The 22,711-nt window shown below is 38.6% G+C and overlaps 1 protein-coding gene across 2 annotated transcripts in view; it reads left to right on the plus strand.

Annotated features, from left to right (window-relative positions):
• Positions 1-22,711, plus strand: part of rabgap1l (RAB GTPase activating protein 1-like) — a 117,085-nt gene that overhangs the window by 70,724 nt on the left and 23,650 nt on the right. For both annotated transcript variants that reach the window (XM_030728079.1, XM_030728080.1), the window contains exons 15-18: positions 9,131-9,205; positions 10,854-10,979; positions 13,696-13,839; positions 18,661-18,702. In XM_030728079.1, coding sequence (XP_030583939.1) covers positions 9,131-9,205; positions 10,854-10,979; positions 13,696-13,839; positions 18,661-18,702 — 387 coding nt within the window. The remainder of the gene's footprint in view (positions 1-9,130; positions 9,206-10,853; positions 10,980-13,695; positions 13,840-18,660; positions 18,703-22,711) is intronic.

Here is a 22,711-nt window from a genome sequence, read left to right on the forward strand (position 1 = left end):
AATTTTGGATAAACCCCTTGAATTAATGCTGAAAGTGTGCACTTTGGCCACATCTTGATTGTTTGATTTAAAAACCCACTGTGGTGATCTCCAAAAAATTATGGACCTAACTGTAAATAACCAATAGATATATCACAAACACACAAAGAGTAAATTTAAAAAAAGGTGAAGCTAAGATCAACCTGTAAGAGAATGATGGGAAGAAAAAAAATTATGGAGAAGTCTTAGAAATGCTCATTATCCAAAATATAGCACATTCTTCATGAAACATGGTGTAGGCACTGTGATGGTAGGAGATTGTAAACCCCCCAGTGGCATTGATTCACTTCTGTTATTGATAATCTGACACAAGCAGCTAGATGAATTCGGAAGGATATAGATCTTTACTTTAAGCTCAGATTCAAATAAAGTTGAATGTCACTTTAGGGTACTGATGAACAATAACAAGAAAAGTGGCCCAGGAGTTTTTGAAGGTTAAAAAAGTGGAATCTTTTGAAATGCCAAGTCAATCAGGTTGTCTCAAAACAATCAAGCTGCATTCCACATGCTGAAGATAAAAGTTAAGAAAGACACATGAAGAAACAATAACTGAAGACAAAGGAAGGTCTGAGAAAACATCACAAAGGAAGAAACTTCATTGTTTGGTAATGTCCATGGGTTCCAGAAATCAGGCAGACTGACTTTTCAACAAACTATTAGAAAAATAAGCATTCTCTTTATTATTCTCTTTATTACTGTCATTTTTGTCCAGTTACATTTGTCTTGAAGGGTTGTGCTGTATTCAAGAATTTGAGATCATTCAGTATTCTGTTAACATGGAGATTTTTTGTCAAGAATTGAGTTGAACAATTTTTTTCTTAAAAATTGTCATATCACTATAGCTAATTGGATGCTTAAAGTGTTTTAAGTAATTGTGAAATGAGCTGACATTTATGACCACAAAGGAGAATCTAAAGAGTTTTGTCTGTTCTTTAAAATCAAAGTTAGTTTAGAGTGATGATGAAGAACTTTTGCTCTGTGTGTTTTTCTGGCACTGCAAAAGTAGAGTATGGTTGGTCAGCGCTTTGGGAGAACCTGTCAGGAAGGTTTAACATCCAGTCTGGACCCAACTAGGTCAGTGGCGAGCTAGCCTTCATTTGTATGCAAATCCATGTAGATTTGCTGCTGATAAGGTTGGTTGGATCTTGAGGCATGAGTGGGTTACAGGCACAGAGGAGAGGATCTAGTACAAAGTTTATATTCCTCTTTATATCCTACTCAGTAATGAGCCTAACCTTTATTCTCCAGGGAAGGTCATCCTCTCTTTTCTTAGTGATCCTGAGTTTCACTCTCTTAGCGTTTCATTCAGTCACACTTTCAGCTTTCAGATATACAACCTCAAACATTTACTGTTGGTCACTGAGCGTGCCCTCTGGACCAGTTTGTGGTTACTGAGCTGGTGTTGGGATTCAAAATCGGCAATTCTCAGACAAGTGGATAAAGCGAATATTTCCATTGCCATGGAAATGGAACATAAACTAAGGGGGCGGAAAGTTAACATGATAACATTGTAAGCACGCCTCATCAACCAGGCTAATGTTGCATATCCCAGTAATTACTGAATGTTTGTATGCACACATTATTCAGAATATTAGTTCTCGTCCAGGTGATTGCCATCCTGATCTGATTTTTAATCTTATAAATTTTTCCTTTCCTCCTCTTCTAGAGTTGCCTCTTACCTTTTATCTGAAAAAGAGAAGAGCAAATGAACAAATAATGAATCCCCCAAATAATAGACACAGTAAAATGGAGACTAGTCTATAAAATCAGTCCCGAAATGTAATTATTTATCATGTCTCATAATATAATTTATAAGCCAGAAGGAATGTGGTTAAGACAATCAGTCTACAAGGCGTGACATTCATTCATAATTCTGTATGCATGTTATTTTGTCTCTCTCTACTTTTGTTTCATCTGTCTTCTTTCACCCATCTAAAAAGAACAAGATACTTTAAAGTATATTTCACATAAGGTTTAAGCAAGGTATTACATTTTTGTTTCTTCAGACCCTTAAATTTTGATAACATCCCTTTTCAATCACATTGTGATACTGTATTTCTAAAACTCACAAAAGAGGAGCTCTGTAGATCCTCTAGCTTTTATATTTTGCTTCCAGTGAGCCAGATTTTCTTTTTTCTTTCTCTCTTTTTTTTTTTTAAGTGGTTATGAGCAACAGTTCTCCGGGCTTTCTGAAGACCTTTCAATGTTTTCTTTGGCCATTGGCTGTTTTTGCTTAAGCCACTTTACACTGACCTGCAAACATTAAAAAAACAGCACCTAACTCAAGGGATAAATAAGTGTTGTGTTCATACATAACAGACAGCTTGGCAAAGAACCAATTTTAAATTGGATCTTTAGGCACTTTGTTATAAGCAGCTTGTTACAAAAACACATCACTCCCATTTCTTTAGTTGAATGTATGAAAAATGCCAAAAATAGCAGTTTGACAGACAGAAAATAGTATTTTTTCCACCAACAAGATGATTCCCAAAGGCATATTTCGGCATGGTGTGCAGTGTGTCCTTAAAAAATTTTGAGGAAAATGACAAGGGGAGTTCAAAAGAAGAAGTGTCAGGCCTAAAAAAAACTATCTATAAATACTATCCTACCTATAGTAATAATAGTGCTTACCCACAGTGTTTTACAGTATTTGAAAATCAAGTCTTTAAGAAATTGGAAAATTACAGTAAAGAAATAACAAAGGACCTCAGAGATGCATCTGGTCCTTCAGCTGATCTGTCTGCTGTTCACTGAAGTCTCTTCAGAAATCTTCTCAGTGGATGGGGGGCTGTCAAGAAGCCATTCTTAAGGAAGGGGAAACAGGCTGAGGTATGCCACATTACACAAGAACTGGATTGAAAATCAGGGGCAACAGGTCTGATGAAGTGATGAATCCAAATTTGAAATGTTTGGCTCAAATTGTCATTCATATGTATGGAGGAGGTCAGGAGAGAGCCACATTAGTGAGTGCCATGTGTAAAACATTGTGGATGCTCTGTCATGGTTTGGGGTGCATTTTGGCCAGTGGTGTTGGAGGTGGGTGAGCAGGCCCCCATATGCTCTATGGCTAAATGCAGCAGCCTGGGTTTGAGTCTGGCCTGCGGCTGCCTGCTGCGTGCCTTCCCCAATTCTTTCTCCCCCTCCTTCCTGTCTGCTCTTCACTGCTAATATCAAATAAAGGCTAAAAGCCAAAAAATAAAATAAAATAAAATAAAATTGATTGAATTATTAGTGCAGAAAAGTACCACCAGATTTTGATCCACCATCAGGAAAGTGTTTGGCAACAGCTTTTATTCAGCAATCCCAAACACACTACCAATGCAGTAAAAGTAAAAGCATTCTTGAAGACTACTTAAAGAAATTACAGAAAGTGCCTAAGAGAGTTCAAGCTGTGTTGAAGAATAAAGGTGGTCATACTAAATATTAAATTTTAAGCTTGTTAGAACTGTACAAACTCAGGTTTTGCCTTTATATACTGTATTTCAGTGTATGTGCACACCTTTCAATAGCAGTAATATTACATTAAAGGAGGATTAGCAAAACCACAAGTTACAGAAGGTATAATTGTAATAAATCAAATCAGTCAGGCTCCCTGTATCTGGAGACCTCCTTTTTTTTTTTTTGTCAAAATACTCATCTTTAAATACTGTCCTACCTGTAGTGATAATAGTGTTTTACAATTATAGCTACAGTGGTGTATATTTGCCAGCAGTGAGACAACCTCATGTATGTTATGGCTTTTACACTGATTATTAACACATTTCCAAAATTATATACTTTACATGTAAGAATAGAAAAATCTATCTGCTTGTTAGATATTAGAAACCAAGCATACTTTATAGACTGCAGTAATCCACCCCTCTGATCCTATTATCTGCTCAGGCTAACAAATTTAGATTTCACCCACCAGGACCTCCCCCATCCATCTGTCAGCATGCACTTCTCCCAGCCGAGTAGGGGACGTGTGAATGCCACACTCCATCAAGCATGTCAGCTTGTAGATTACACTCCAGACAGCTCCACAAGACTTCTCCATTACCTCCACATCAAACCCCAAATTAGCTGAACAGATCAGCAGTGGAGCTCTGGACGTCGACACTCATTTTTCAGGCATGGAAAAGGGGCGACATTCTTTTAACCCAATGTACAAGGGTTTGACTGCTCTCACAGTCGATGTGTCCATCCAAGGAGTGAGCATCCTGCCAAAATATCTGTGCAAGATTTTGAACCATTACCAGCTTAGTCATTTCAAGTGAGTCTTAAAAAAAAAAAAAAAGGAAAAAAAGAGGCTAAATAAAACAAGTTTAAAGAGTGTTTCATTAACTTCTTCACACTCCACCAGCTGTACAACTGCTTAATAAAGGGAAGTTTGCACAGTTCTGGTGCTGCTGACCTTTCAAACATGGAGCTGCCATGCTGATGGTTAAGCACCCCCGCTTAAAAGTAAAGAGCATGGACCAATAAACGTGATTTATCTTAAAATAGACTTGGGCCTGCCTTGCCTGGTGCCCCTCTTACCCCTGCGGCCTCCCATTTAAGCAGGCATTGGAATTACTTCTGTTTGTTGATCAGCGTTAATATCTGTCTTCCTGTCTGTATGTCTGATGCGGTTATAAGCAAACCAGAATGGAAGCTGTGTGATCTTTGTTTTCTCTCCCATTTAAAAACAGTCTCAGTTGAATGGTTTTAGAATAATTTTTCTGTCCCTGGATCCTTGTTTACACTGTGAAAAGGCTGTCTGTTTGCTCATTAGCATGATTGGTGGGGTGTGTCAACTACCGACCGTTGTGAGACAACCTCTCCTGAATGGTCATCTGAAGGTTATTCTCCTAGATCAGTCACTTTAATGACTGAACTAGTCAGGTCTCATGTACTGTAAGACAGGCCATCTCTTCTCTTCTACTGAAGATGAGAGAAGTTATGTGTTGTCAACTTCTGTACTACACACAATTCCTTTACTGTAGGGATAGTTAGTGCAAGTTGTCCTTCTAACTCCCAGTGATCAGGAATGAAGCAACCAAACGTGGCACACGGGTATGTCTTAGACCCCTGAAAGTTCTTATCTGTCATCGTGACATCATGTTGCCTAGCAACAGGCTAAAGTGACCCAAGGAGGTCTAATAATCTAAGATCTAATGCAGTTCTCGTCAACACAGTATTCTGTGGAAGAGTTGTTGAAGAATTTCTTCAGATTCTTCAGATTTGCTGGTACAAGGTCAAGGGCACTATGATCTCACATAAGATGTTTTTGAACCATAATTCGAGTAATTATGACAGAGTTTCACATAAATGTCTCATAGGATAAAATGACATTTTGTAATATAATAATAAAAAAAAAAACATCCAAACATCTCCAGCAGTAATACTATTTATGCAGTAGACTGTAGACCAGGGCTATTCAATTAGCGGCCCGGGGGCCACATCCGGCCCGTGGACCCCCTTTGACTGGCCCACCCCCCGACTGACCCGACGTAAGCTGCAAAAATGCAATTAAATCATATTTGCTGTGAGAGTTTTAAAAATTCCCGCCCTTCCTCTTGTACTTGAACGCACCGCTTCCGGTATCGTAGCAACACCAGCCCAGAATACTCTCTCCAAGTACGACAACCACGAAAATATGTCACTGACAGGTCAAAAACGTAAAATTGACAATGAAAATCGCCATTTTAACCCTGCTTGGACTGATAAATGTGGTTATTTTACCCCAAAGACTGAACGCATTAAGTCAGCATTACTTTGAATATGCAAAAGAAGCTTTAATTTTACAGTTATTAAGTGTTCACTTGGTGCAGTTTCTTTTGTTGAAATATTTAATGCACTGCCTCAGTTGGCCATTCTAGTTCAACAAATAGACTTTTGCAAATACATATAAAATGTTACAGAAGACTTTACTGTTGCAAAAGGTTGTTATTATTACATTGTTTTGTTTTTTAATTAAACATATGTGTGGTGAAATTTGCCTTGTTAAAAATATTCTAGTCAAGGTTTGGGCCAAATGTTAAAATTTGCAATGCGCTTGAATTATTTTGCTCATCAATAACTGATGCGGTATAAAGCCTTTATTGGGAATTCTTTTATTTATTTTTATGATTTAGTTCAATTGATAGCATATTTAGAGTTAAGTCTCAAGAAATAATGTAAGTAGGGGTCTTCGGCCCAGTGGCATCTCAAAATTTTCAAATCTGGCCCAGAAGAAAAAGTAATTGAATAGGCCTGCTGTAGACTATGGATTATGTAAAAAACTTCTGGTTCTCACCTTTTATCATTTCTTCTTCTTTTTCTGTGAAAACTGTTTTGTTTTTCTTTCTTTTTTTTTCCACAGCAGTGTGACCTGTGAAATAGGTATAAACACTTTCAATAATTTCCAGTTTTTGGACAACTGATATATGCCGTTTCAGGCATAAGACAGTTTGACCTTCACTTTGCAGAGGCAGTTTGAAATGATCATCTTATGCAATCCAGACTTATTATATACTGCATCCCTCACTTTTGAAAATAGGTTGTCATGGTTCGCGAAAGCTGACTGTGTGGTGTGGGTGAAAGGTGAGGGCCCAAATGCAGGACTCAGAGGCAGGCAGATAGGGATTAACAAAAGATTCTTCTTGTTTTTATTATTGTGGCAGATACTATAAATACATTGGCTTGCAAAAGTATTCATACCCCTTGAACTTTTCCATATTTTGTCACATTACAACCACAAACATAAATGTATTTCACTGGAATTTAATGTGAAAGACCAACACAAAGATGTATACAGTTGTGAAGTGGAAAGAAAATTATACATGATTCAAAACATTTTTTACAAATAAAAAACTGAAAAGTGGGAAAGGGAAAGATAACTAGGGAACACTGGGAGCACGGAGAACACAGGAACGGATACTGCCACAACAACAGCAAGACTCTGACAAGAGACAAGGGGAAGACTGAGACAATAAATACACAGAGGGATAATGAGGGAACAGACAACAGCTGAACGCAGTCACAGAAACGAGACAAGGAAGTAAAACTAAACTCAGAGGACAAGAGAAAAACACTGACAAAGTAAAACAGGAAACAATTGAACATGGAGAGAAGAACACAGACATAGGAGGCAGGCATATGAATGAACATAAACATGAAGAACCAAGACACATGCGCAAACACACAGGTTATATTGCCTTATTAACACGGAAATGTTACGTTGATGTATTTTTTAGATGTGTGTAATATACTCAGTGCTCTGTTTGTCCTTAGAAATCATGTTCCTTAAAGTTACTCTTGAATTTTGGATGTATAGTATTAAATTCAGGAGGTTTAGCTCAGCACTCAGAGGATGGACGTCATAGAAAGCAGAGAGAGAGTGAGACTGATACTGACAAAGGGAAAACCTAACGCAGAGAAATTTCTCTGGGGAAAAAAAGAGAAACTTTAAAGCTGGAGAGAAACTGGCTTTACCGGATTTTTCCTATTTCACCACATGCTGGTGTTCTGATAAAATTTACATTATAGTGATAAGACTAACTGGAAGATCAGAAAGGCACTAAGCTTTTAAGATTAATCAGTGTATGATGATTATTGAGTGTTTATACACACACGCGCGCGCGCGCGCGCACACACACACACACACACACACACACACACACACACACACACACACACACACACACACACACACAAAATCCTCAGCAAATTAAAAATCTTACCAAGACATGTAGTCACAAGAAACACATTTTTCAGGACAACGCACTCAAAGTTAATTACTGTCCTGTATCTCTGATTATATGTATTATAACTTACACTCACAAGACACTATACTAGGTACACCTTGCTAGTACTGGGTTGGACCCTTTTTTTGCTTTTAGAAGTGATTTAATTCTTTGTGGCACAGATTCAAAAAGATGCCGGAGACATTCCTCAGTGATTTTGGTCCATATTGCCATGAGGGCATCATGTAGTTGCTACATATCCATCAGAAGATGGATACACTGCGGTCATAAAGGGATGCACATGGTCAGCAACAATATTCTCTGTGAAACTCTACAGGGGTTGTGCTTGTAACATAAACATTTGTTCTACTAATTTGGTTATGTTGTGGGCTCCATTGCTGTGAAGTACTGTAATTATGTGAGTTTACAATCATGTAATGTCAAACCTGAAAAGTTTCTCTTCAGGTTAACTTTGGTAATAGATAGCAACTGCCAGCAGATGCTATTAGATGTGTTTGATCTACCTGGACAATGATAAGGAAATACAGATTTTTTTTTAAAGCATGATTATATAGTCTTAACCACAAATAAATAAATCTCATAAATAGTGTCCAATCCATAATAATATTGAAATACTCAAGAATAATCTAGTGTTACCAGTGTGCCTAATTAACACCTGGTGGTTAATAAAAATTTTTTTATTAAAAGAAGACAAAAAAAGCTCTTTAGTTGTACAGTAATGTGGTTAATGCGTCATCTGTCTCTGTGGCTGATCGTCATGTTGCACTTAACACCAATTTAGCACCATACCGCAAACTCATATCAAAGGTTAATAATCCTATCCATTTCATAAATTGACACTGTTAAATGTTGCCTCAACAATGCGGATTTTGCAATTTAATAAAAGAGTCCAGGCTTTGCTCTGCTATCTTATTGAGTGTGCATTTTACAGCCAGGCTTTTTTTCCCAGATGCACGAAAACACATGTGATCGAAGTTAAAGCTCCAGAAAGAACTGTGCAAAGTTGATAAATTGAAGTTACATCACATCCTGAACAATACAAACTTAAATACAACAAGAAAGCAGAATGCTGAAATGCTTTCTTGCACAAATTCATCAATCTGAAACTAGTGGCTCAAGACTATTTAAGCTGCTACATAACGCACTTGAATCTTTGAAGTGTGGCTGATGAAGTTGTTTTATGGGTAAAACAACTTCAGGCACTGGGCTTTGACAGAAGTATAGGAAATTTAAAAAGAAACAATGTGGAAAAAAATGTAATGTTTTAACACTACACTGTTAATTTATGCATTTTATGCCTGCTAAGATACTCGTAGCATTCTGCTGATGGAATAATCAAATTGAATTGCTTCCTCTGTCTTTTGTCATTTGCTGTTTTCCTGCAGGCCTACTCTGTCTATGATGAGGAAATTGGTTATTGCCAGGGTCAGTCATTCCTTGCTGCTGTTCTCCTGTTACATGTAAGTAAACATTTCATCCACTCACCCACTCACCGCAGACGATTCACAAAACACCTCACAATAAGATGTAATAGGATCCAACACACAACTAACCACACTTGAGTCTTGTTAAACACATACTTATGCTCATACATATTAATAGAACTCTGTTAAATTGACCCTCTATGCTTTTTCAAAGGAATTTGCCTTCAGTGTTTCTCCCTTGCTTTCAGAATAAAAGCTTTCTGTAGCTTCTTGAACACAGCCTTAATTCTCCTACACTATTGAGGACAGCACTCAAACAAATGATCAAGGTTAACACTGTCAGCAGTGTGCTCCTGTACGTAGACTTCACTGTCTCTACAAAAAACAAGTTTTCTGGATTGTACAAGGTATAATAAAGCAGAACCAGGCTAATATAACAGACTGAAAGAAAGTAATTTATAACCGAATGATGTGGATGAATAGAGGGAGTGAGAGAATCCGTTCCTTTCACACACATTTCAAGGTCGCAGCGTTATTCCACACTTTCAAATACATGTTTATAGTTCTCGTATGCTATGTGTAGCGTTACTTTGTGCAAAACCTCACCTAAATTTTGATTTGAGGAAGTTTTTAAAGGACAGATGAAGGCGAGACAGTGGAGTTGACACATGGGGTGAGCGAGCTGTGGAAGTTTGGTTGAAGTCCAAATGGTAAGGGCAGCAGAGGTTAAAGAGGAGTGAGATGGTGTGGAAGAAGCGAGGTGTAAGGAGGTTAGGAGGAGTAGGGGTGAGGTTGGAGAGTTGTGAATAAGAACTGTAAGTCTAGTGAAGAGATGTGAAGGTGTGAAAAGATGGGGGACTGTAGTAGAGGAGGGCAGAGGAGGAGGGCAAAAAGAAAAAAAATTATAACGGAGGAGGAGGCTGTAAAGGAAAAGAGGAGTAGTAAAGATAAAGGGGAGAGCAGCAGTGTAAGAAAGAGAGGTTATACAGAAGGAGGAGGCAGGCGTGTAATAGAGGAGGAAGAGGAAGGAGGGAGAGGTTATAGAGGAGATGTCAGGAATATTAATAGGGGTTCAGGTTTACCTGCAGGAGCCCATTCAGTCCCAAACACATACTGTCACTCTGATTAAATATCACCTCACAGTCTGTGAGTGTGTGCATGCGAAGGAGAGGAGAAATAAACCCAGATACACACAGAGAGACGAGCACAAACACAGCGTTAAGCATTCTCTCTTACCCCTTATCTTCATCCATCCAAGAACGCACACAGAGACCATAAAATGCTCGCATATAAAAGTTAAAGAAAAGCGCATGCATATACCCTAAAGTTTGTCCCTTGATGTCCTTCACAACTTCAGTGTTTCCCTCTGTTCCTGTTAAGTGATTAAGTGGATTTTTGTTTTCAATCTTCTGGGGGGTGAGGGGGTGGGGGGTTACAAAAACTAAATAAATATTGACTCTGGTCTGGTAGCATCAAAATGCATGACTGCAGCTGAAATGAAGATTAAAAACATGGATCTGATTTCTTTGTTTTCAAAAAAACACCTGAATGCCAGATGGCATGTGGCGATCCTTGGAAAACATCCTGATTTTGTTTTGTTGCAACAGGAACACATTTTGGACATTTAGTTCTCCAAGTTTTTGGAAATATTACTGATTATTTAAAATTATTCATGCACTTTCAGATGCCTGAGGAGCAGGCCTTCTGTGTCTTGGTGAAAATCATGTATGAATATGGCCTAAGAGCTCTCTACAAGAACAACTTTGAAGATCTTCACTGCAAGTTCTACCAACTGGAGAGGTTGATGCAGGTTAGTGATGCAGCCTTTTATAACATAAAGTAGTCAGATAATCGTATCTCAATACAATGAGAAGTAGTAGTGCTAAGAGCACAACTCTGGCAAGAAGGATGGTCTGGATCAAATAGGTTTGTACTATATTACCAAAAGTATTTGCTCATCTGCTTTCACACGCATATGAACTTGAGTGGCATTCTTAATCCATAGGGTTTAATATGTCAGCCCACCCTATGCAGCTATAATAGCTTTAATTCTTCTGGGAAGGCTTTCCACAAGGTTTTGGAGTGTGTTTATGGGAATTTTTAACCATTCCAGGGTTCTAACTTTCCAGATTGCCAGATGGAGAAGCATAATTTGTCACTCCAGAGAACCCATCTCCACTGCTCTAGAGTGCAGTGGTGGTGGGCTTTACAGCATCCGACGCTTTGCATTGTGCTTTGTGATGTAAGGTTTGGATGCAGCTGCTCGGCCATGGAAACCCATTCCATGATTCTCTCTATGCACCGTCGTTGAGTTAATCTGAAGTCCCCATGAAGTTTGGAGGTCTGTAGTGATCGACTCTGCAGAAAGTTGGCAACCTCTGCACACTATGCACCTCTGTACGTTATGCACCTCAGCATCCGCTGACCCTGCTCTGTGATGTTAGTTTGCCTACCACTTTGTGATAGAGTTGCTGTCATTTCCAGTTGCTTCCACTTTGTTATAATACCACTAACAGTGAATATTTAGTAGTGAGAAAATTACATGACTTGTTGCACAGGTGGCATCCTATCACAGTACCATGCTGGAACTCACTGAGCTCCTGAGAGCGACCCATTCTTTCACAGGTGTTTGTAGAAGCAGTCTGCATGACTAGGTGCGTAGTTTTATACACCTGTGGCCATGGAAGTGATTGGAACACCTGAATTCAATGACTTGGATGGGTGAATGAATACTTTTGGCAATATAATGTATGTTATGGACCTCAGTTTTAGGGATTTGTTTTGTCTATGATTTTGGAATAGTGCACGACTCAGTACCCATCATCCTCAGGCACTTTTTATCTGGAGGAGAAGCCAGACTGAGGTGCTGACATGTGATCTGACTGAACCTGATTTTTATTGCACTACAAACTTCTTAAAATACATTTAAAAAGAACAAAAAAACCCAAAATTAAACTATAGAAAATACAACACTATTTCCTTAAAAAGTAAATAGTTCCCAGAGAGTGAGCTTCCTTGGTGGAGGTTTGTGCTCTTGGAGTGCTTCTTATTAATACTGTAGCTCTTTCCAATTACAGCTCTTAAGAATTTTGCTACAGGTTGCTCTCAGTTTATTCATTCAGGTTGCCTTTTCTGTCTTTGTTCATTTGCAACACATTTTTTATAAAGAAAAGATTGATCTCACCACTCGATAGCAGAAATGTAAATGATTGAGCCTCGGAGGCTCAACATTCAAATTTATCCAGTCATTTTTTTTCTACTTCATGAATTAAATGCTATGAAATTCACTTCACATATTGAGCAGTCCTTGTTATACAGATCAGTCTCAAGGACCATTAATTCGCACAAGATTTGATTTTCCAGCATTTGTACTTTCCTGATAATGGACTACCATTGAGCTGTTTCATAATTACTGATTAAATGCATGAACTGGTGCAATAAAAAGAAAAAGAAGCAGGCTGTGCAAATTGCATTAAAATTAATTTGGATTTAACTCATGGAAAGTTTGATCCTATTCATATTGTAGAGGATGTTACCAGTGGTTGCATCATATTTTTTAGTTGTTGCGTTGAGTCCTTGTTTCCAATCAAAATATAATTTAATGTTGCCAGAATTAAGTGCAAATCTGTGTTTGTAAAGCTTGTAGTCTGTGTAGGTTTGTTGTCCTTTGAGGATAGTGAGCGCTGATGTCCCGTCCCACTCAGGTATTACACCCTAAATCCACTGAGTTTATCTTGGCACTTATATCAGTCCTGACTGCTCGCAGTTGCCCATCAGCATGAGGATAGTCAGTTTAATGTTAACCAAATTAGCTCAACATAATGATATTATCATATATTTTAGAGCACATCTCATGCAGTCAGATACCATATGTAAGTGTTGTCTAATGAAGTGGTTCACTTTTTTGGCTCACTGAAGCTTTTATTCGCTGTGCATGCATGGACACATTCACACTTTGTTATCTGAAAGCTGCGCCAGTCTTTTCCTCCTCATATAGTATATAAAAAAATGACTCAAACAAAATAAAAAGATCAATGATTGTAAAAAAAAAAAAAAAAAAACCAACAATAAAAAAACCCTAAGAGCACAAATAGAGATTCAATTTCTTTTAGTTTCTTAAGCTGTTAAACTAACAAATAATAACAAATAACAACTTTTCAAAGAGTATTTTTTTTTTTTTGTCTTTCCATTTTCAAGTATACAGTGGAAAATTAAAAACTCATGTAATGTATAACCAGTCTCCCTGTCTGTTTGGCAGTTGAGATGTAATACTGTATTATGTTATGTGTCTTTTTTAATTTTTTTTTTTTAGTCATGGGTCTCTTGAGCGAGATTATCATCTCAGTGAGACAGCATTATTTAATAAAGTATGGGCAAAAATGAAATAATGTAAAATTGAAATGACAAGCAGAGCCACATCTTTATCTGTTTGTAAGTGCTGTTTTATCTCACAAGTCCCTCTTTTCCTCTTTTCCTGCTCCTTATCTTTTTCTTTTTTTTTTTCTCCCCACTTTCTACTCCTACAGGAACAACTTTCAGACCTGTGGTCTCACTTCCAGGACCTAAACCTGGAGGCACACATGTATGCTTCCCAGTGGTTCCTAACGCTCTTCACCGCCAAATTCCCCCTCTGCATGGTTTTCCACATCACTGACCTGCTGCTCTGTGAGGTAAAGTCACTGCACTGTGTTATACTGATTGCATTGGGAGAGGACTTTAGTCCACACTGTACAGTAAGGGGAGGTTCAACCATCTGGAAACATGAAATCAGTTGAAAGGAGATAGAAAAGAAGGTTATGAGGGACCAAGAGAAGCACTGACAGATAGTAGTGTATTAGAGGGGTGGATGGTATCTTTTAGGGGGGGGTGCCCACAAAGACAGCTGAAAACAGCTTTTCTGAAAATGCCCAACTCATTGTTGTGATATGGAACATTCACAGAAGTACCTGACTCTAGGTGACTGTTGCCCACGAGCTAGATCCATGGAAATATTCCTCCAAGTATTATTTTTAAATAAATATTTCACCTGTTCAGTACACTTTCACGGAGACCACTATGCTACAGGATGTTGAACTTGCTACTATGCAAGTTCACTGTGATTGAATCCCTGGTTAAAAACAAGTGACAGTGACATATTCTGCCTTTTATCAGAGCTGACCATATTTCAGCTTTTGGTGACTTAAAAAAATAACAAAAAAAAAACAAGCAGTGTGGAAAAAAAAAGTCTCAGGACATTGTCATCCTGCTGATGCTTTCACCATAGTGCAGATAAAGAGTGCTCATTGCTCATTTCCAACAAAAAATAGTACTTTATTTGAAACAGCCTCCTATGGAATGTGGAAGGAGGTTTGAATGGTAAGAGAGGCAGAGACGTGTGGAAGAGAGGAGCTGGTGAACTGAAACTGCACTTACTGGTTATCAGTAGCCACAAGGAAAGACCGCACAGTATTGATGCCTGTGCATTCTGCTCAGGCCTTTTAGGGTTGATACTATCAATGATTTGATATCGTTCAGGGTCACTTGACCCAATGCTGATCACACAGATCATAAGTGATTCACTTATATCTTCAAACTAAATCTGTGTGATAGAGGAAGTACCGGTATTATTCCCTGAAATAACAGAGATCACTGAGAGGTTTATTATATGATTCAGTTCAGATTTATTTATACAGTAAGGCACAAAATCATTTGGACAGGGACACAGTTTTCAGATTTTTGCCTCTTAACACCAGTACAATTGTTTTGAAATTAACAAATAAAGATTTGTGATTAGACCGTCAGCTTGTATAGAAAATAATAGGATGTTATGATAGAACATGGTCTAGCATTGGCAGATTAATTCATGGTGCACGATGTGAATGTTGAAGAAACTGAAGAGCCCTCTTTTGGTCACACCCCACCCCCACCCCCGACAGTAACCCCCTCTTTGGTCTCTGAAACCATGGACTCTTCCAGCGTAGACTGCTATAGTATTTTTTCACTGGGTCACAAGCTGGAAACTCAGCTGCCATCACAAAAAGACTAAAAAAAATAAAATAAAAAATCTGCCACTCTCCAAATACTTATACTGTAGACCTGACTCTATAGTACCATATAATTCCCTATGTCATCTCATTGCATTATACATAGTAAGATAATGATGACAGTTTCACCCTTGAGAATGCACTTGGCATCAGTGGGGAGGAGAAGCTCCCTTTTAACAGAAGGAACCCCTGACACAACCAGGCTAAGATTGGGCAGCCATCTGCCTTGACTGGTTGAGTGAGAGGAAAGCTGAGAGAGAAAAGAGGAGCACTGAGAAAGCAAACACTGAGCAGGCTTGTGGGCCAGTATCCATAGATCAGAAACATTCAGCTCTGGAGACTCCTGCAGAAGAACTATAGAGAAACAAATAAAGACAGCGATAGAGACAAAGAGATGGTTGTTGAATAATTTGTTATTCTTGACAGTGCTTCACAGTCACTTACAGGGGGAAAAAAAAAAAAGGAATACCAGGAAAAGAAATATTTGGCAAAGCATTGCAATCCAGGAGATATTGTGGGGGTACAGCAGGACTTCGGGGTATGGGAACAACAACTGCAGGTCATTGTTATGAGCTATCGGGTTCTTTTATAACCAAAATGGGAGTGTGTTTGCATTTATGGCAACAATCAAACAGGTTTTCAGTGCGTGTTGGACTCCGCCAGGGTTCCACCTTATCTCCAATCCTGTTTGGGATATCCACGGACAGGATCTCAAGGCGTAGCCTGGGTGAGCCAGGATTTCCATTTTCAGAACCTCAGAATTGCATCCCTGCTTTTTGCAGATGATGTGGTTTTGTTAGCTTCCTCAGACCATGGCCTTCAGCGGGGTGGTTTGCAGCTGAATGCCAACCAACTGGGATACAAGTTAGCACCTCCAAATCTGAGGTCATGGTTTTCTGAAAACAGTGCAGTGTGGGAAAGTTGTTGCCCCAGGCTAGTCTGGTCAGACATTTTGGGATCTTGTTCATAAGTTATTGAAAAGTGGAGCATGAGATTGGCAGGCAGGTTGAGTGTGCATCTTCAATAATGTGGGTAGTGTACTGGATCCACTGTTAAGCTTTTGATTTACCAGTTGATCTACATTCCAGCTCCTTATCTATGGTCATGAGTGCTGGGTAGTGACCGAAAGAGCAAGGTTCTGGATACAGCCAGCTGAAAGGAATTTTCTAGCTGGACTCATCCTTAGAGATAGGGTGAGAAGTGCATGTTCTTGTGTAACTTGGATGGAGTGATGGAGTTTTGACCCATATACCAATCGTCTCATACTCAACAATGGCGAAATCGCACAGTTTCTCTGGCGGGTGTAATGTTTCAAGGATAAGCTCAAGGCTACATGGGGCCAACAAAAAGCCTTGAGGAACGCCCTATCTAATGCAAGCACATCCTAATTCATTTTTCATGTGCTTCAGCAAACTAGTAAGACCTACTGTGTCAAATTCTGACTTTTAGGAAACTTATCAGCCACCATTTCTTGATAGTCCTTAGTTACAATGTGACTTAACGACACTATTTTAGTAGTAGTAGTTTAGTAGTAATACTCTTATATGTACAAAACTTACAGAAATGTGGTGGGTTATTAGTATTTTAATTCATAATGCTTTAAACCAATTTCTTGTTCTTGAAATTGCATAAAATGCTAAAACAAATTAGCTCCTTCTCTCCCTTCCTTCTCCCTTCTTCCCTTCCACTTTTTCCTCCCTCCCCAACTCTGCCTTCCAGTTAGCCCCAGGCAGAACAATTAAAAGTTTCCCAAGTCTTTCTCACCCATTGAGCCGCATGATGACAATCTGCCTGTTAAAGCAGTATTGTGATATTATGCATCCCCCTTTTTTTTTAAAACCTTCATGTTTTTACTCTTTTTATCATCATTTCTCAGTCTCTGCTTCTTTCTCCATTATCTTTTTCTTGTTCATATTGTCATTTGTTTGTTTGCTCCTCCTCTGCCGTTGCCTAAAGAACTTTTTTGTGCTTTTTTTAAAACTGTCGGACCATCATTTTCTTAATTTGTTTAATTTAAGGTTGTTTACTCATTAGTTTCTTTCTTTATTTTATGATTTTCTTTTTCTTTCTATTTGTATGCCAACCTGTCATTCCTCACTCTTTTTAAACAGGCTATATTGTTTGCTCTTTTCATTTTTTCATTCTGACCATCTTTTTCTTTTGTAATTGTTCCTCATCACTGTCAGCCCCTTCGATCCCCATTATTAATCATTCTCTTTTTTCCTCAGCTGCTGTCTTTACTTGATAAAGTTTTCTCAAAAGTTTATGTTCACAAAAGAAAGTAAGGTTTTCTTTTGATTTTTGTGAGGCTCTTTGTATGTATGTTACTCTATGCCATGTTTTCCTGATTTTATATGAGCTGTTATGTCACATAGTTTCAACTTTGGTCAATTCCTCACAGTTTGACTCACATTTGAAACATTGTTACTGTCATTTCTCTCCCCAGTCTCTTGCCCCATCACCTTTAAGTTTATTCCCTCATAGTATCATATTTCTCCCTCTCTGTGTGTTTGTCTCTCTTCTCCCCATGAATCTGTCTTGCTAGACTACACACACTTTGAGGTAATCTCTCCTCCTCTCAAACACACCTTTGATCATGCTTCAGCACTGTAGCACCATCTTGAGGCCTACAAAGATAGGTGTGTGGAGGCAGAGCTCCCCCTCTTTTCTCTTTCTGCAGTTATTTTTAGAGCTGTTCAGATATTTTTAGCTCTGTGTTGCCATGTGAACTGGTTGTCACGGAGACCAAGGAGATGGGTGTTCCCATTGCAGAGCTCACATCCACGTTACATTTTCTTTCTTTCTGTATCAAAATTACAAGCAGTATATCAAGAAAGCATCATAATAATATATATATATAAAAAACAAAAGCAAGTTTAAGCTTTAGGTTTTATTAAGTAGCACTCAGGATATACGCCGCGTTATGAAAGATGTCTTGCACTCTGTGCTTTCAGTGAAGATTTCTTTGTGCTGCAGATGCAGCACCTTTTACATTCATAGAGTACTGATAAAATGAAATTAGTGGCCTTCTACAAATTTTATACTGAAGAGTAACTGAACTCAAATATGCAGTGCAGCATCAGTTTGTAAATACTGGTAAGCTAGTTGTGAAAGACCTTTGTTGTTCAGAGAGACATTTTCAGCTGAGATATCTTGTTATCTGTGAAAATATCAGTGAAGTCCTGCTTTGTAAGGACACTTTTTTGTGCTCCTGCTTTTATCAACTAAAGTAGAAAAATGACAGGAACTAATTTCTGAAGGACTCGAGATTTAAGTAATATTTCTGAAAAAGTTAAATGTTGGTCACTAGGAGTTGCAAAAATGAAAAGCTGCCAACAACATACAGTACAACAGTACAACATACAGTACAACATACTGTACAACACTGAGTTTCTGTGTGGGGTTTAAAAACTTAAAAAACTTGGCTGTTGTTTTTGTTTTCACAAATAATTCTCTTGTGTCTTCCAGGGACTGAACATCATCTTCAATGTAGCTCTGGCCCTGCTTAAGGTTAGTCCTCTGTTCATTTTTTTTTTTTTTTTAATGTCCAACTGTCTGTTTAAATCAGTTCTCATGTTGGAAATACAGTTTTTTTTTAAACACACCCTGTTCAGTTTTAGATCAAAGATTCATGAATAAATGAGTGTGCAGTTTGTGTGGTTATTATGAGTTATTATTACGAGCATGTCTTATTTTGTTGTGTGTGTCACAGATATAAATAACTGGATAGCCCTGTAGTGCTGAGAATGTTACTGTAAAGTGTGAATCAAAGTTCACGGAGGCAGGATTTTTGCTAAGAGGGATTTGTTTATATCTGTCCCCTCCTAGTGTTCAAACCACAAACTGCAGCCAGAAGGAAAGAGGCTGTGTTGACCAAATAGTTAAAGAATCATTATGCTAAAACTAGACTGCAGACTTGTCAGGAGTGGGGAGCTGAAGAAAAGGTGTAGGCTTTCCTCAACATAAGCATGCATTGACAGTGTTTGTGTAATCGCCCTTACTTCCAAAAGGGAGAGACAAATGTTGCTGTAACAAATTTTTTGGGTTTAAACGACTACCATTTTTTATTACAGTGACCAGATTCCAAGCTATATAAACAGAACCTTCATATGAAGACTTGTCTATAGGTTCACGATCAGCCAGATACTGCCCAGATTACTGTTTTATCTGTGATTTAAGGGATATTTTTCATAATGTGATTAACTAGTATGCTACTTTTTTTTTTGGGGTGGCTCAGCGGATGAGCAGGCAACCATGTATGCCACGTGGCGGTGCAGGTGGCCCGGGTTCACATCTTGACCTGTGGCCATTCCCCAAAGTCTTGCTCCCTGCTTTCCTGTCTTTCTCCACTGCACACTATCGAATAAAGCTGCAAAAAGGCCAAATAATAATAATAAACTAGTATGCTGCTTTTTGAGAAATCTGTGGAGTGTTGAATTTAAAATTCAAAATTACTAAATGTGTTGCATCCATAAAGTTATTAACTTACTTACCCATTCTTCATCAGTAGTCATACTTGTCAGGAGTGGGGAGCTGAAGAAAAGGTAAAAATTCCTGCCTTTTCAAATTGCAAAGTTAATCTGCCTTTTTTCCAGCTGTGTTTAAACAGTTTGAATCCTCAGAATCAAACTAAAAATAACACTGAATGGGGACATTTTGAACAGTAATTGCAACTTTAATACGTTTTCTTTGGATAAATTATCAGAATGATTGTTTTAAGCTTGTGTACAGCCTTTCACCTTTAGCATCACTTTTGGTCTTCGTTGTTTCAGATTAACATTGTTGCATAATTTTGCACTGCAGGACAAATAATTTACTATGACTGGAAATGTGCTTTCGAGCAGGTTTCAGGACAGAAAAAAAAAAGTTGTGAATGGTTACCAGTTAGGAAAATGAAATTAAAAGAGCTTTAATGGATTTCACTTTTCCTTTGGATACTGTTCAGACCATTAGTTGGGAATAATAATGGAAATGTATGGTAATGTCAACATCTTGCTTAAGTCAGTCCATCACTTCTAACTGGATGGCCAAGCCAGGAGGATATTGATCAAGGAATCTATTTTGGTAGTTAAAGAAATGTAAATTATGAATCACATTTTATTTTGTGGTTGTTGTCTAAGCACAATGGTGTAGAATTACTAGCTGTTGTGTTATTTTATCTGTTTGTGGTGGGATAGATCAATGAGTTTTGGTAATGACTATAACATGTCCGTGTCTGGTTGTTCAGTGGAGGCAATAATTTGATGGGACATTCTTTATGGGCATCAAGTTGAAGCTTCAGGAATACTCTGTGATGGAGAACAGGCTTGTTTGTCCATGTACACAATTAGAATCTCATTTTTTTCACAGTTTTTCAGTATTATTCAGGTACAAGTGTCTCATTTTTTTCCAAGACATCTTTATATCTGAAACATAATTATGCTAGCTGACAGTTTTTAGGTAAATAGATTAAGTTGGACATGAACAATCTTACCTCCTTACTCTCTCTCTGATGTATGAAGAGTGTAAAAAGGTTCAATTTCACACTGAGGTATAATAAAATGGTGAAACAAGCAGAAAAGTTTACTTTGTTTTTCCCTGTTTTCTTCACCTTTTCCTGTGATACTGGAAAAAACTTCATGTCTGCATTTAACCTTCAAATATAGCAAGAGATCAGTATTTTGGTTTCCCTAATAATTACTAGTGGATATCATCGGGCTGATATCACAAAGAACAATGAATGTTAGAAAGATTAAGAGGCATGTACAGTTTTGTCCCAGTGCATTTTTGCAAATACTAATGGGACGATATAAGTGATGTAAAGAACACACCTCTTAAAATACACCGACATATATGCTGCATACTAATAATAATAGTAAAAGTCAGATTGGATTGTGCTTTTAGATTCTACAGAGACGATAATCATGTTTTTTTTTGTTTTGTTTTGTTTTTTTGGTTAAAATTATCCATACATATTTTCTAAAAAGCCCTCCTCTATGTATTGGCCATAATTTATTCTGTGTTTGAGAGAGAAAGATGTGGTGGATACGATGGTCGGAAATGGAGAACAAATGAGGATGTGAGGAGGGAGGAGTGTGGAAGGGGCTTCCACTGCCTGCTTCTAATTGGCCAGGCATGACGGCATTCTCCCTCGAGGCTCCCTCCTCCCTCCTCCATCCATCCTGCACTCCTCTCCGCTCTCATCACCCCTCCTTCCATCTGTGTTCACCTCCCTCCCTCTCTGGCTGAGCAGTCGCCATCCACATCACAACAGGAGCATAAGCTATAATGTTAGCACGCTGGACCTGAAGGAGAAAAGCTCTGTTTTTCTGTGTTGTAATTTTTTGTTTCCTCTTCATATTTTCCTTCCATGGATGCCTGCTTGAAGCCTTTACTTTCACTCACTTCCTCGTTCTCTTTCTTCTTTACCTCCTGCTCCACTATTTCTGCCATCTCCTTTTCTCTGCTGGCTGGATATGTATTTCTCCAACACGCTACCTCTGTCCACCACCCAGACCTCTGCAACGGAGCCGCCCCTGCTTGTGTTAGCAATTAGCTTTTAGCATTACAAGTACAGAGAGAGAGGTAGAGAGTGGAAAAGAGAGAGCCTGAGGATTGGAAACACTGTGGCCTGGCTTCTTTGCTTTGCCTCATCCCAGCTACTGGCCAGGGCAGACACTCCTGAAGATACAACACATAGTTGTGCACTCATCCATTAAGCCTGTGGTGTTCAGGGACAGAAGTGATTTTTCTACCTCAAGGAGCTGGCTTTGGAGCTAAAAGATCTTCTGACCAATAACGACCGGATGCCTGGCTGCTCCCACTGATAGAAATCTGCTGGGGATATAGAAGCTGGAGTCCATGCAGGAGCTACAGAATAGGCTGTACTTTTAATGCTTAATGTGGTTACGATTTGTACAGAATTCATAGCAAAGTCTTACACCGATGAAGAGGAAGAGCAAAGATACAAGGAGGCTGTCGTGATACACACTGTTTTTTTTGTTTTTTTTTAATCTTGGTTTTCATGCATCACTGGTTTGCGTGTGAGTCAGTGAGTTCAGAATCCACTCAGCCATACACTAACTCAAACACGCAGCGCATCATCTCCTGCAGGCACAAATGTGCCATATTCCCATAGCCAACAGACCACATCTTGTCTGTCTCTGCTTTGTCACCAGGACTGCCTGTCCAGGCTTGGAGAGCCCATAAAAAGATCAGTACTGTTTATTTCATGGTTATTTTACATTTCATTGAAGTCTAAAATTGGCTTCACACCTCAGGCAGGCTCCATTTGCAAAGTGGGAACAAAACGTATCGACTGCTTTGATGTGTCATCCCTCACGTACTGAGCCTTGAGCATTAAGGACACTCTGCTCTGCAGACTGAACAGGATTTTCTCACCGTCTTTGAAGTCTAACAGCAAAAGAAAAAATAATAAAGGTGGAGTACTTATCCTTTGCCGCTGTTTGCTGGAGAAGCACCCCACGTGTTGAGCAGCTTTGTTGCTAGGTAACGGTATACTGGATTGGAATTGGTTGGG

The sequence above is a fragment of the Archocentrus centrarchus genome, chromosome 4 (assembly GCF_007364275.1).
Source record: "Archocentrus centrarchus isolate MPI-CPG fArcCen1 chromosome 4, fArcCen1, whole genome shotgun sequence".
NCBI classification, from domain to species: domain Eukaryota; kingdom Metazoa; phylum Chordata; class Actinopteri; order Cichliformes; family Cichlidae; genus Archocentrus; species Archocentrus centrarchus.